The sequence below is a fragment of the Macaca thibetana genome, chromosome 15 (assembly GCF_024542745.1).
Source record: "Macaca thibetana thibetana isolate TM-01 chromosome 15, ASM2454274v1, whole genome shotgun sequence".
Lineage (NCBI taxonomy): Eukaryota > Metazoa > Chordata > Mammalia > Primates > Cercopithecidae > Macaca > Macaca thibetana.
The window spans coordinates 45,357,241-45,372,144 of NC_065592.1; the positions used below are offsets into that span (position 1 = coordinate 45,357,241).

The 14,904-nt window shown below is 49.8% G+C and overlaps 5 protein-coding genes across 11 annotated transcripts in view; 4 read left to right on the top strand and 1 right to left on the bottom strand.

Moving 5' to 3' along the window:
- Positions 1–14,904, top strand: part of HINT2 (histidine triad nucleotide binding protein 2) — a 546,951-nt gene that overhangs the window by 530,573 nt on the left and 1,474 nt on the right. For 2 of the 6 annotated variants that reach the window (XM_050762267.1, XM_050762266.1), the window contains exon 2: positions 14,341–14,433. In XM_050762267.1, coding sequence (XP_050618224.1) covers positions 14,353–14,433 — 81 coding nt within the window. In that variant the 5' untranslated portion in view covers positions 14,341–14,352. Of the gene's footprint in view, positions 1–14,271; positions 14,434–14,904 lie in introns of those variants that run through there. The other 4 variants (XM_050762264.1, XM_050762265.1, XM_050762268.1 and 1 more) reach the window with 4 other exon arrangements.
- Positions 1–14,904, top strand: part of SPAG8 (sperm associated antigen 8) — a 454,367-nt gene that overhangs the window by 434,818 nt on the left and 4,645 nt on the right. The window lies entirely within an intron of this gene.
- TLN1 (talin 1) overlaps positions 1–14,904 on the top strand; it is a 501,447-nt gene that overhangs the window by 371,560 nt on the left and 114,983 nt on the right. The window lies entirely within an intron of this gene.
- RECK (reversion inducing cysteine rich protein with kazal motifs) overlaps positions 1–14,904 on the bottom strand; it is a 394,564-nt gene that overhangs the window by 356,779 nt on the left and 22,881 nt on the right. The gene's annotated exons all lie outside the window — the stretch shown is intronic.
- Positions 51–12,273, top strand: FAM221B (family with sequence similarity 221 member B). Of its 2 annotated transcripts, none has more exons than XM_050762182.1 (7): positions 51–719; positions 3,056–3,683; positions 3,844–3,987; positions 9,292–9,402; positions 9,915–10,112; positions 10,301–10,420; positions 10,803–12,273. In XM_050762182.1, exons 2-7 carry the CDS (start codon positions 3,056–3,058, stop codon positions 10,838–10,840), a joined length of 1,239 nt encoding a protein of 412 aa, XP_050618139.1. In that variant the 5' UTR covers positions 51–719; the 3' UTR covers positions 10,841–12,273. The 2 variants fall into 2 exon arrangements, with proteins under 2 accessions (XP_050618139.1, XP_050618138.1); XM_050762181.1 differs by lacking the exon at positions 10,803–12,273 and adding an exon at positions 10,591–10,796.

Consider the following 14,904-nt stretch of genomic DNA (forward strand, 5'->3'; position numbering starts at 1 on the left):
GCCCGCCCCCGCCCTACTCTATTGGTCTCCAACTTAGTCCTGCCGGGCTTCGAGGACACACAGACTCCGCCCCCGCCCCGCTACCCAAGACCCTGCCTTTCTCACCCAAGCACAGAGCCCGAGGTCCCCTCAGATCCTCACAACCCCCAACGACCGGCCCACAGATGTCTCAAAGGAAACCTATCCTCACAATCCCAGACTCCCCCGGATATACGCACAGATCTCCGCAGATCCTACCCAGACACTCGCTCACAGAGATCCCGCAACACACACCCCACTTTTCAGAAGTAAACCCCCTGGGCTCGCCCCCTCGAGGCCCAATGCAAGGCTCCTCAGGAGACCGCACCCACCGGGGAAGTGACTAGACCGCCGTTGCCACGGAGACTACTAGGCGTTCCAGTTGCCCTGGTGACCTGTGCCTACTCTCCTGGCCCGGGTTCCGGAGGCTTCAGTCAAGCCCCTCCCTCATTGGCCCTGGACCCCTTGTCCCTACCCACTTCCCCAGGTCATGCCAGAGCTCCTTTGCGAAGTTCTGCAGATAGCCAAGTCCCCTCCCCAGATAGCAGACTTTCAGGCAAGGCATTTCAACACGCAGGGCCTGCAGCTGGGGCACGTCCACAACCAAGAGCTTTCCCTCCCTGAGGATCAACACCTCCCCCTGTCATCCTAAGGCAAGGTCTTGACCTAAGGACTTGTAACAACCAAGCCAAAACCCAGAGGTAGGTAATTTCTCCAACAGCCCTCCCCCTCCTCCCCCTAAGACCTCTGTCTCTCTCCCACCCCTCAGTCCCTTCACATTCTGTACTTCTTGTTGTCGTTTGTTGTTGTTGTTGTTGTTGTTGTTTGAGACAAAGTCTCGCTCTGTCCCCCAGGCTGGAATGCAGTGGTGTGATCTGGGCTCACTGCAACCTCCACCTCCCAGGTTCAAGTGATTTGCTTGCTTCAGCCTCCCCAGTAGCTGGGACTACAGGCACGGGCCACCATGCCCGGCTAATTTTTGTATTTTTCGTAGAGACGGGGTTTCACCATGTTGGCCAGGCTGGTCTCGAACTCCTGACCTCAAGTGATCCACCCGCCTTGGCCTCCCAAAGTTCTGGGATTACTGGCATGAGCCACCATGCCTGGCCCACATTCTGTACTTTTCATCCTTACTCTCCTCCTCCACCCAATTTCCTCCTCCCCTTCTCTTTCCCCTTCCTCACCTTCCATCCTCTGGTTCTCCACCCTTAGGCCCCTTTACTCTCTAGCTGACTCTGGTCATCTTCCTCCCCATAATCCTACCTCTGCCCCTAATTCCCTTCCCAAACGTCCACTTCAAAAAGGCTCTGATTAGTTTAAGGAGTGATATATCTAGTCTCTCTGGAACATGGGGGGAAATTAGGGAGCATGGAAATTTAAGGCAGGAATCCTCAGGCTGTGTTGAAAATGATGACAGGCCTTGAATGCCAGGGCCAAGAAATTTGGACTTAATCCTTTAGACTGAGTCATGGAATGTTTTTAAGCCACAAAGTGCCAGTGTTGGGTTTGCACTTTAGAAAGATCCTGATTGGGTCAGGAAAGAGGACTACATCCTTACAGGATAAATTAGGTATATCCCCCTCCCCACAGTATCCTAGGCTCACCCCAGCACAACATTAATTTATTTGTATTGCCATTGTTGGTTATTCGGTCTTTCTCTCAGACTCAGCTCAATCTAGAGCTTAGCACAGTGGCTCAGTAAAAGCATCAGATTAGGCTCTTTGTAAAAGTATAAGTTACATAAATCCATGAAAGAATGGGTGAATGGATTAAAATGCTGTGGATGGAAGTAGAGGGGCAAAGTTGTCACACAAAGGCTGAAGATGATGAGAATTTGAATAAAATTGGAAGGGAGAGGAGAGAATGCATTTGGGGAATATTTAGAAGATAGGAAATACAGTTATTGGTGCCTGTTTGAAGATGGAGTCTAAGGGAAAAGGAGAAGACTAGGATAATTCCCAAAGTTCAGTTTTGATGCCTGTGGAAACACTCAGTTAGAAATGCCCAGCAGGGGCCAAGCATGGTGGCTCACTCCTGTAATCTCAGCACTTTGGGAGGCCAAGCAGGGCAGATCACCTGAGGTCAGGAGTTCAAGACCAGCCTGACCAACATGGTGAAACCCCGTCTCTACTAAAAATACAAACTTTAGCCGGGCATGGTGGCACATGCTTGTAATTCCAGTTACTCGTGAGGCTGAGGCAGGAGAATCACTTGAACCCAGGAGGAGGAGGTTGCAGTGAACTGAGATTGCGCCACTGCTCTCCAGTCTGGGCAACAGAGCGAGACTCCATCACAAAAGAAAAGAGAAGGGAAGGGGGAAGAGAGAGGGGGAGGGCAGGGGAGGGGACAGGAGGGGACAGGAGGGGAGGGAAGGGAAGGGAAGGGAAGGGAAGGCCAGCAGACAGGTGGATATGAGTGTGAAGTACAGAGGTTGAAAGAGGTCTGAGCTAGAAATTTGAATTTAGGAGTCATTGGTACACAACTGGAAGTAGTTGAAGCTTTGAACATGAATGACATCATTAAGGGAGGAAGATGTGTGTGGTGCTTAGACAAAACCAGGCTGCATGCAGAGTCTTGCCTTATGCGACATAGCATTCCCCTGCACTCTCAGGAGCCAACCCCAACTTTGGCTTGGTATTGCCAGTCTCTAAAACTCCATGGTCTGACCGCCAGGGTTTTACAAAATGCCAAGGACCCTGCTCTTGGACTGGCCAAGTGGCGGTGTTCAGACTCCCTCCTGGGACATGGTTCTCTGCTACCATCTACTGATGAGATTCTAACTACTTCAGTCTTTCAATCTTTAAATTCCACCTCCCTAACAAGCCACAGCAGCATGCCATATGAGGTCTGGACACATGGGTGAACCTCCTGGCATCACACTCTAAGACCCAGAGTTCATGTTGTTTCCCTCTGATATCTCAGGTGCACTGAGAATCTTATCCAAATTCCATAATGCACTGCGAACCCTGGGCTGTGCCCTGACTTACAGGCCCTCTATTTCCAAACTAATGAAGCCTGTACCCTGTTCTACCACTAGATGGAAGCAGATGAGATCACAGAAGAGCCTCATACCACCATGGATGCAGAGAAGCACCCCCTTTCAAAGGACCCCTCTGCTGAGGACTTACAGGAGAACCGTATCTCTGAAAGCTTCTTGGAGCCTTCCACCTCTGAGACCCCCTTAGAGCCCCATACCTCTGAATCCCCTTTGGTGCCATCCCCTTCCCAGATCCCCGTAGAGGCCTATTCCCCTGAAATCCATCAGGAGCCTTCCATCTCTGAGACTCCTTCAGGGACCCCTACCTATGAGGCTTCATTGGATAGTCCCATCTCAGTGGTACCAGAGAAACACCTTACTCTTCCTCCCCAATCACGAAACTATGTCTCTCTGTCTTCCTCTGATACTTTGAAGGAAGACCTCTCCTCTGAGTTTTCTTCCAATGAGGTCCCATGGACAAGGAGGTCTACCCATTTCTCTGAATCTGAGAGCCTTCCAGAACACTCTCCTTCAGGCCCTTCAGCCCAGGTCCAAATGGACGCATCTGAAAAGCAGGAGGAAGAAGCAGGAGAGGTTGAAAAGGGAGTAGATGCCAGTGACAGCACTGATCACACAGCCCAACCTGGACACCAACTAGGCAAGAAGAAGAAGAAGAAAGGAGTTAGCTGTAATTGCACCTGTCCTCTCCCCTGTCCTGTTCTCACTACTGTTCACTGTTCTTGACTTGCCCCAGGAGGAGGAGACTGGGTTACTCTTGGACACGGCCCCTTCTCTTAGTTTTAGGGCCTTCTCACTTCCCCCTGGTTACTCATCCCCTCCCATCCTAGGTTACACAGCCCGCCCAGTGGTCCCTGCTAAGCAGACAGAGCTGGTGGAAGTGGCTAAGGCAATGCATAGAGAGGAGTTTGGTGCTCAGGTGAACAATCTTTTCCAGTGGGAGAAGGATGCAGCCCTGAATGCCATCCAGACAGGTGAGCCCATGTGGCCTTACAGAGGCCTGTGACAGGCCCATGGGCATCCTCTAATCCAAAAGATCTGGGAACCTGAACATTCAGCAGATAGCTGCCCCTTTTGGAAATGGCAGTACCACCTGTGTGGAAAAGAAGCAGGCAAGTGGGCCAAGGAATACAAGGGTGGATGCAGACAAAAAGTGGGGAGATTCATATAAAGCCCAGGTAGAAACAGGTAGCTGAACTAAAATTATTAAAAACAGAAGGGTCATGGGCCCACCCCAGATATAGGGCCTAGAGAGCCTACAGACCCTAAAGCAGAGATGGCCCAGGACCCTGGACAGTCCCCAGGAGACTTGCTGTTCTGACATGACAAAGACCTTAGTCCCTTTGGTGGAACTCCATTAAAAGGCTGACACCCCTGCATGCCAGGCCCATGCTGGGTGCCCAAAAGCTTTGAGTTCTGTTACCAAAGGGGAGAGCTGTGTCCTCTGGCCCTGCTGATTCCAAGCCTCAGCCTACGATTAGTCCTCCTGAAAGTCCTGTTAGTGGCATGCTGCGTACAGATGAACTTGTAAAAACATGCCATCCTGTGCATGAGCATGTCTACCTGTGTTATGGAAATTCGTATCTATAGGGATTACCTTCAGTAAGAGGGCCACCCTGACCTGCTATAAGGATTCAGGTCTTTCTAGACTGAATTCAATAGATGTTATGACATTTATTTCGGTCCTTCATACTTCCTTTCCCTTTATGATGGGAACAGAGCTCTGATGACAGGCCTAAAATATAAAGACAACCAAGTAATTCTAAATGCTTATCCCTCCTCCGTGAAATTTACTTTCCCCTTTCCCATGCAGGAACCCTCCACCTCCCTGCCCTTGCCCCCCCACCCCCACCCCGCCCTGCCACCGAGCCAAGAAAGTCATAGTGATCTCATTTGTTTCCCAGTCTCAATTCAGGCATTGAAATGGCTTTGTTTGCTATATTAACATATTCGGTTACTCTTATTTTCTTGCAAATTCTGGCTGGCAAGGTTGCTTACATCTGTAATCCCAAAACTTTGGGAGGCTGAGCCAGGAGGCTCACTTAATTGCCCAGGAGTTAAAGACCAGCCAGGATAAGATAGTGAGACCCCATCTCTACAAAAATAAAATAAAATAATCCAGGCATAATGGTGCACACCTGTAGCCCCAGCTACTTAGTAGGCTGAGGTGGGCAGATTACTTGAGCCCAGGAGGTCAAGGCTGCAGTGAGCCGTGATTGTGCCAGTATATTCCAGCCTGGGTGACAGAATGTCTCAAAAAAAAAAAAAAATGCAGGATGTGTTCAGTTCTCTCATTCCCCTTCTTAGAACCTCCTGTCTACTCCCCACTCCTCAAGGCCACTGTATTTCTTTTTCTTCTTCAAATTGAACTTCTTCATCTTCCTGTTAAACAGGAAGTTTTATAAAGAAATTCGTGTCATTCAACCCTGAACAATTATATTTGAGGTCCCCTCCTAATAGTGGGGATGTTGAGTCCTGGGTAGTCCATAACAGTATATGTGATGTGTACAGAAATATCAAGTGTAACCTTTGTTTTTATTCATTCAACAAACATTTATTGAGCACCAACTATGTGCCAGGCATTGAGCTAGCTATGGAAGTGGTAATGCTGGTGGGGGTTCAAAGCCAAAATACTTGGCACTCTAATGAGAGATACCAATAAGTATAAGGACAATTATAATTCACTCTAATAATTGCTATAATCGGCCGGGCGCGGTGGCTCAAGCCTGTAATCCCAGCACTTTGGGAGGCCGAGGCGGGCGGATCACGAGGTCAGGAGATCGAGACCATCCTGGCTAACACAATGAAACCCCGTCTCCACTAAAAAATACAAAAAAAATTAGCCGGGCGTGGTGGCGGCGCCTGTAGTCCCAGCTACTCGGGAGGCTGAGGCAGGAGAATGGCGGGAACCCGGGAGGCGGAGCTTGCAGCGAGCCGAGATCGCGCCACTGCACTCCAGCCTGGGCAACAGAGCGAGACTCCGCCTCAAAAAAAAAAAAAAATTGCTATAATCAAGGTTATCCTAGACTGCTGCGTGAGCAGGAAAAAAGGGGCATCTTATCTGGAGTGCTTGAGGAATAATAAGCCTTGGAAGGAATGACTTCTCAGCTGATATCTGTAAGATGAGTAAGAAGAGGTGGCCAAGTAAAGAGTGCTGTAAGATGAGACATGATAGGGTAAGGCACAGCAGGAATCTACAGCAATGCACTATGCCTGATGCATAGAGTGGTGGGGGAGAAGAGCCAGCTCTGCTCTAGAAGGGCAGAATTCTGTAGGCATTTCTGTGCCAAGCTAAAAGCTAGAATTATATCCTGAGGGCAACTGAGAGTCACTAGAAGGTTTTAAGTAGGACAATAACATGAGCAAATTTCTGTTTCTGAAAGATCACTCTGGCAATAGGCTAGACCGGAGAAAGACAAGACTGGAGTTGTGAGGCTAAGAGAGGAGGTATGGAAAGGCAAGTGAATACATTGTGAGGCACTGGTCATAACCAGGTAAGAAGTAGATGGGCTTAGGAAGTAGACAGGTTCAAGAAATGCTAACAGGCTGAGCATGGTGGCTTGCACCTGTAATCCCAGCACTTTGGGAAGCCAAGGTGGGTGGATCATCTGAGGCCAGGAGTTTGAGACCAGCCTGGACAACGTGGTGAAACCCTGTCTCTACTAAAAATACAAAAAATTAGCCAGGCATGGTGGTGGGCATCTGTAATGCCAGCTACTTGGGAGGCTGAGGCAGGAGAATTGCTTGAACCCGGGAGGTGGAGGTTGCAGTGAGCCGAGGTTGTACCACTGCACTCCAGCCTGGGCAACAGAGCAAGACTCTGTCAAAAAAGAAAGAGAAAAGAAAAGAAAAGCTAACAAAGTGAAACTGACCATTGGAACACTGGATGTATAGGATAAGAGAGAGGGAAATGCCTGGAATGCCACCTAAGTTTTGGCATAAGTAAGTGGTAGGATGATGGTGCCATTAACTGACTGCCTGGAAAAGGGTAGATGCTTGGTAGGCATGTGTTGGATGAACAGAGGACAAAGGATGAAAGCCAGGTTTGGAGGGAATAATTGGGCATAAGACATTTGAAGCGCTTATGAAACATGCTGGCCCAAGAATCTAGTAGACAGCTGGCCATACGGGTCTGAAGCTCGGGAGAAAGGGCTAGGCTGGAGACATTGTTCCTGTAAAGACAGCTGTGTGTTTTATGGAGCCATACTATGCATAAAGAGATGTCATCATGCAAATGTGATTATGTGATTGTGGCACTGGACTGTGTTAGACAGAATCAAAACGGCATCCCAAACAATGTCTCCTCCTCCGCCAGGCCTTGTCCACCCACAACAGGAAGGGAGTTTGGAATCAAGACAGAGAGTAGAGGGTCCCACTGGAATCCACAGCCACCTTCCAATTGTCCCACTTTAAGAGCACTAACACTTGTAACAGAATCTGAAGTATAGTCACCAGTCTCCCTGTTCAAACTCCAGTCTTCTTCATCTGAATGCTGGGCACTGATTCCTACACTAGTGCTTGGACTTGACTCCCCCTCCCCGGGTACTCCGAGCAGGCCTTGATCTATGGGCCTCACCTCCTGTTTTTTTAATGTATCCTGCTACTCCAGACAGAATTCAGAACTCCTCTAGTGGAATCCTGGCTCCCGCCCACCCGCATTGTGACTGCCTATACCCTGCTCTCTCAACAAAGCCTCCCTGGTGTAAGGGGGCAGTGGCACTACAGGCAATCAGCATCGAGACAGAAGCAGCAAAGCCAAAAGCCACATCTAGACAGGCTTTAGATCCTGACAGACTATGGGTAAGACAAGAAAACTTAATCTGAGGCACGGAATTGTGAATTGTGGCCCTGACCAGAGTCAAAGACCAGACGATGCCACTCTTCTTATTCGTGTTACGGAGCCTCAGGGTTATGCCTGAATACTGGCTCTCTCTTCCTCTTGAAGGAATGAGCTCATTTGTTTAATCAGGCAATCTACATTCTCTCAGCAACCATTTTGTGCCAGGCCCTGTACTAGGATTAGAGATATGGGTGAAAAGACAGCTCCCTTGGAGAACTCATGGATTAATAGGAATACAAGGGAATGGTCTATTATAATGCACTGTACTGCGATGGGAGTAGCACAAGGAGCTACGGATGGCAAGAGGAGGAGCCCAGACAGACAGGGGAAGTCAGGGACACCTTTTTAGTGGAGGTGACATTTCAGTTGAGCCTTTAATTGGGACTAAGAATCCTACACCTGGAGGTCCACTCCATGGGGCCTCATACAGGATTCTTGGCTAGAAGTTGGGGTACTCTCAGCTCTCATGGAGAATGAGAAAATCTGAATGGTGAGGAGCACCACCCTCACCTCAAGACTGGTCACGAAGTCAGGGATTCAGACCTCACTGCTGAACACCAGCTCTCAAGGGTTGTGACCTCTTACTGGTGCCTACTCTCAGGGACACTTCTTAGCCTCACTTTCCTTTCCACGCCTCCTTGCTTAGCCTCACAACGTATAATTTTTGGTCTTCACCGCTCATGACTGCTACCTACCCCTTTCTCCTGACCCTTGAAGAACCTTTGGCAGCCCTTCTTAGGTACATAGAGGGCACTGGGACAATAGCACCAGGAACACAGAGGGAGGTATTAAGGTACCAACCTGGAGACTTGAGAGGAAACCCTCCACCTACCTTCCAGCACCAGGGCTATCCAACCTCCTCCTCCTCTTCGGGACCTAGGAGCCAATCCCATTGTCCATACATCTGGCCAATCATCTTCCCTTTCCCTCACCTTAGACACTTCAAGAAAACAAAGCAAAGTTCAATCCCATTGTCTGTACACTTGGCCAATCATCTTCCCTTTCCCTCACCTTAGACACTTCAAGAAAACAAAGCAAAGTTGGGCTTTAGTGGGATCAGGAGAGGAGATGAGAATCCCTGTGGTCACAGAGAACTCAGTGAGATTCATGTTCAGCCTCAAACAAAATTTCATCTATAATCTTCCTGCTCAGAAACCAAAGACTCTCTTGAGTCATCTCTGGCAGGCTGACAGAGATGGAGTGGATCCTGGGTAGAAAGAGAACTGAAGACACTTGTGGGGTAATGAGAAAATCCCAAGGAAAAAGAAAATCTAAGGGGTAGAGGTGAGGACTTTCAGGTGGAGATAAAGATACCTGGGGGTGGGAGAGGTAAGTTCCCCCCACCCCCTCACCCCCATCAAGGGATAGGTAAGAACACTTTGGGGGAGCTTAGAATTTTTTTACTTCTCACTTTTCCTTATTAATCCTGCATACCTAGGTCTCTACATTGGCTGGCGCTGCCCCCATTACCTATGGGACTGTTTCCGGATTGGGGATGAGTCCAGATGCTTTTGTGGACACTTGTTGAGAGAGCACCGGATCATCTCAGGTAGGGGAGAACTGACCAGCCCCTCTTGAGTGTGGAGGAATAACTGTACTCTGTCATGTCTTGGGAAGTATGAGAGAGAGCATGTGGCTGGGCGCAGTGGCTCACCCCTGTAATCCCAGCACTTTGGGAGGCGGAAGCAGGCAGATCACAAGGTCAGGAGATCAAGACCATCCTGGCTAATATGATGAAACCCCGTCTCTACTAAAAAAAAAAATAATAATAATACAAAAAATTAGCTGGGCATGGTGGCACGTGCCTGTAGTCCCAGCTACTCAGGAGGCTGAGGCAGGAGAGTCACTTGAAGCCAGGAGGTGGAAGTTGCAGTGAACTGAGATCATGCCACTGCACTCCAGCCTGGGTGACAGAGCAAAACTCTGTCTCAAAAAAAAAAAAAAAAAAAAAAGCATGTTTGAGTGCATGGGGGTGGCGGGGATGGAGGATGGGGTTGGCACAAGAAGGCAAGGTCCTATCAGATACTGGTCTAACCCTACCATCCATCCCCAATCCCACAGACATATCCGTGCCCTGCAAGGTGAGCCAGTGCCGCTGCCTCATGTTCTGCTTTATCCCATCACGCCCAGAGGAGGTGGGTGAGTTCTGGCTCAAGAGACGGGCCACCTTTGACCCCAAGGCCTGGAGGGCCCAATGTCGCTGCAAACACAGCCACGAAGAACATGCAGCCACTGGGCCCCATCCCTGCAGGCATCATGGTAACTTCTAGGGCAAAGAGGCATATTGGGAACAGGGTAGGTGGGGATAGGATGCAGTCTGGGGATAATGATGGGGAGCGAGTATGAGAGCCTTGGGCATGCGGTCACTGAGGAAGAGATGAGAATGTGATCAGCTCCTGGGGATACCACCATTTCCTAAACTCTTCTTGGTTGCAATTTTGCCCCAGGCTGTTGCTGCGGCTGTTTTGAGTCTAATTTCCTCTGTGCGGCCTGTGACCGGCGCTGGGAGGAACACGGGACTTTCTTTGAGACCCAGAGGACCCGGCGACGAGGAGGGAGACCTCACGGTGAGGCAGAAACCTGGGACAGGGGGCCATTCCGGGGTCTGTAGTCAGAAGGCCAGGCAGGAAGGCACTCCCATCCTCGACCATCCCCTCCAGGACTAGCGCGCTCCCTCAGCCCACCTCCCCACCCCCACCTACCTGCATCCCACATCTGCACTGGTTTTCACCCCCAGGAGCAGACTATGTACCTTTTGCAGAGATGTCTGTGCTCCGAGAAGCCATCCTCAGCAACTCTGACTTCGAGGCCCTGCCGATACAGGGGCCCTCTGGCCTTCCCAGCTCCCACCCTAGTTCCCCGGGACTCCCTGCCTCACACAACCTCCAGCCTGGCCTCCCTTCTGACCCCCATACCTGACCCTTTCACCTCTGCTCTTCCCTCCTCCAGGGACAGACACTGCCAGCAACTGGCACAGGCCTTTGTGAGTCTGGCCCAGATCAGCAATAAAAGAGGAGTCACTGGAACCTGACTTGGCTCCATATGGGGCAGGTAGATCCCAGCCCAGGGAGAGACTGCCTAATAACTTAGAGTTGACACCTATTAGGCACAGGAGAAAGCCTGGATCTGGCCATCTGCCTCCATCACACCCACATTTAAGCTGCCTGCTTGAAGGAAAGTGGCTTCAAGGAAGCCAAAAGGGAGGAAGTTTCAAGAAGGATAGAGTGGGAAGTGATGTTAGATGCAGTTGGGGCACCAATAAGATAAAGACTGAAAAGTATCCATTGGGTTTTGCAGTTAGAAGATCTCTGGGAGCTTCAGAGAGTGCAGTTTCACACTGGTGCAGTGGAGGCAGGAGTCAAACAGCAGTGAGTTTCAAGGAGTCTCTTAAAGAAACTTAAGTCAGACAATATCCAGAGGGAGTTGTGGAGTCAAGGAAGCACTTTCATAGACAGGAAAAGGGAAAGAGGCCAGTAGACTAAAGGACCTTGAAGGACCCAGAAGAGAGAGAAGAGATGCCTGGTGAGACAAGATCCCAGAGATGGAGGAAAGGGATGAGGTCAAAGCAGAGGTAAAGGGATTTGCTCTGGACAGGAGAAACACTACTTCCTATGACCAAGAGGAAGGAAGAGGATGGAGCCTTCCCAGAGTTTCAGGGAACAAGAACCTGTGGAAGTTCCCCTCTGATGGCTTCTATATGCCCTGTGAAGTAGGAGATAAGGCCAATGGCTGGGGGTCCAGGGGGAGAGGGATAAGAGTAGGGAGTAGGAGACAAGAGAAGAAAGGGGAAGGTTTGGGAAGGCTAATGTAGGGAACTGGAGAAAAACCTGATCAGTGGGTAGTTTAGGATTTGGGCACAGTTGGAAGTGAGAACCTAGTTAGAGGAGCAGAGAAGCCAAATATTTAATGGGTTGATGATGTGAGGATATCAGGGAGGATGATCAGGAAAACTAAGCAAAAGAAGGCGTGAGGATGTGAAGGGAGCATACGGTACCAACAGGGAAAGAAAGTGATGCCAGGAGGCAAATGTCAGATTGAAAAAGGGAGCAGTCAAAGGAAGAGAAGTCTCTAATGAGGTACAGCAGCAGATATAGGGGCAGGGGTTGAAGTACAGGAGACAGTGTTCAGAGGCTGCAGAGCATAACATCTTTCAGACGAGGGCAAGTGTAGGTGATAAGTGCTTGGAGTAGGGAAGACTGTGGGCCAGGGATCAAAATCAGTGAATGTGGGAAGTGACTAGGAAGTCCATAGATTCTTATGGGAGTAGGAGATTCTAACACTAATAGGCTCTGTGACCCCACGCAAGTCACTGTCCCTCTTTAGGCTGAGTTTCTGAACCTGTAAAATAGGAATAACCTCTGTGTTGCCTGCTTTCTATGAGAACCAAAGAAATAACTAATTTCAAAGTGCTTTGTATCCACCTATCCTCCAGACTGGCTTCCTTCCTCTTCCTAGATCCCAGATCCACTTATCTCTTGCCCTTCTCCAGGACAATTCTAGGGTCTCCCAGTGTCCCAGAGGCACCACAGAGAACTGCAACCTCTGGGGCCCAGAAAAGAGGCCATTCTACATTTCCTCACAATCAGGGGGGCCATCTGTTCCTCCAAAGGAAGGAATGTAATCTGGACTGCTAGGATCCCTGGGGAAAATCACAGAATCAAATGTCTGCCCTTTGGAGGAGAAAGGACTTTCTAACAATAATACAGCTATACAAAAGAGATTGTACTATCTCTAGAAGAGAGTTCGCCGACAGTAGTTATAAGCGCCATGATAACCATTCACCTAAAACTAATTCAACTAATAGTCAACAATAGAGTTAGGATTACTCTATTAATACTCTATGATAAACTCATTGAAGGAAATAACAAGCAGCTAATACAAACTATATTTACATAGACTGTACAAATATGAAAAATTGATTACACATGGGTTAGTATCATATGCAATACATAGTATTACATATTGTGAAAAAATGACAGGAAACACCAGATGTTATTCATTCAACAACTACTGAGCACCTATATGTATCAGGCCATGTGTTAAAAAAAAAAAAAAAAAAAAAAAAAGAAAAACCAAAGAAACACAGTGGTAACTTGTTCTATGTGATGTCATACTAAAACTTACTTAGTGTCTGAGAACATTAGTATTTTGTGACCCCCACGTTTCTTATGTCAAAAATACATATTCCAGCAGTGCAAACCTGACTCATTGAAAACGCCAGGCACCGGCCGGGTGCGGTGGCTCACACCTGTAATCCCAGCACTTTGGGAGGCCGAGGCGGGAGGATCACGAGGTCAGGAGATGGAGACCATCCTGGCTAACATGGTGAAACCTCGTCTCTACTAAAAATACAAAAAAATTAGCCAGGCGTGTTGGCGGGCTCCAGTAGTCCCAGCTACTGGGGAGGCTAAGGCAGGAGAATGGCGTGAACCCGGAAAGCGGAGCTTGCAGTGAGCCGAGATCGCGTCACTGCACTCCAGCCTGGGCGACAGAGCAAGACTCTGTCTCAAAAACAAAAACAAAAACAAAAACAAAAAAACAAAACAAAAAAAAAAAAGCCAGGCACCGAGCTAACTGTATCACACACCTTTTCTGATTAGAAAAGAACAATGAATACATACTCCTTTGCTTATTATAATAGTTGTGCGGCAAGATAGGACACTCCTATCTCCGCCTGCTCAAAAAAAAACAAATGCAAAAACCACAGAATTTTTAACCTATAGAGTGAATGCGTTAACAAGAACATAGAATTAAGGAAGAATTTCCCTTAGATAAGTACATTAAAATCTCCAAAATGCTCAAGGGACTAAAACTGCCCTTGTGGAGAAAATGCTGCGCATCAGCCCCGCCAGTTAAAACAAATAAGCAAAAACAAAAAAACACACCTCATCCCCGTTCACCTTTAGCCCCATCCCGGGTGGTTCTTGGAGCCAATAAGCGCCGGATGTCCCCAGAGCCCCGCCCTCCTCCTGGCCAAAGCAGCGAGAGGGTCTAAAATAGCCCTTTCTGCAGCAGGTGACGGAGCCACGCCCCTTCCTCCCCGCGCACCAATAGGAACCAGACCTGAAGAGGACGAACCAAGAACGAAAAGCCCCACCCACTCGGGAGCCGCAACCTAGAAGCCAGGGTTGTGTATCAAATCCAACTAGGAGAAAATCCCACCTCCAGGCTCCTTAATCCTTCCAATGGAGCGGAAGTTTCGCTCACAGCGAAACTAGTTAGGGGATCCAATGGGAAAAGAACGTTCACACGGACTACAAGACGAAGCCAATGGAATGGAAAATTGTCCTCGCGTTGGTAGAAGCAGCCAATGAGATGAAAAGAGCCCGCCTCCAAAGTGGCTGCAGAGCCAATGGGACGAATCGTGCCCAGGGGCGCTGGGGTAGCAGGGCTCGCCCGGCCGCCGCTACCGCGCTTCCCCGCTCCCGGACTCCCCACCCCCGGCCGGCCGCGGAGCCGAGTGCTGACCCGGGTGAGAGATTCCCGCGGCTCCGGGAAGATGGCGGCAGTCGTGGTGCTGGCCACCGGGTTGCGCGCGGCGCGCAGAGCCGTGGCGGCCACGGGGGCGCGCGGGGGGCAGGTGAGAAGTGGCGCGGGAGCGAGTAGGGGGTCCTGCAGGCTCCGAAGCCATCAGGGGCCAGGGCTCCCGAAGGCGCGCAGAGCCGCGCAGAGGTCCTGCCTGTGGCCTCTGCCCCTCCGAGGCACAAGCTCCGGGGCTGTGCGGTGAGGTCGAACTGGTGGCTGCAGAGAACGAACTAGTGATGATCCCCGCCCTGCGCAGGCCCGGTCGCCGAGGTCGGGACAGGGTCACTGCAGCGGCTGCCGCCTTCTTTCCACTGCCTGCAGCCCAGCTGGCCCGGTGCCCCCTGCAGGAAATGAGCTTTCTCTTCATGGAGCCAGTGCTCTGCCCTCCTCAGGCCTCTGGCCTCCTAATGAGCACTAGTGTTAACTTCTCTTCTGCACTTGCCAGAAGTGGCTGGGAGGTCAGAGAATTCATTCCCTCCCATTCTCCCCCAACGTGATGCACTGACGTCAGCCTTCTCTGAATCCC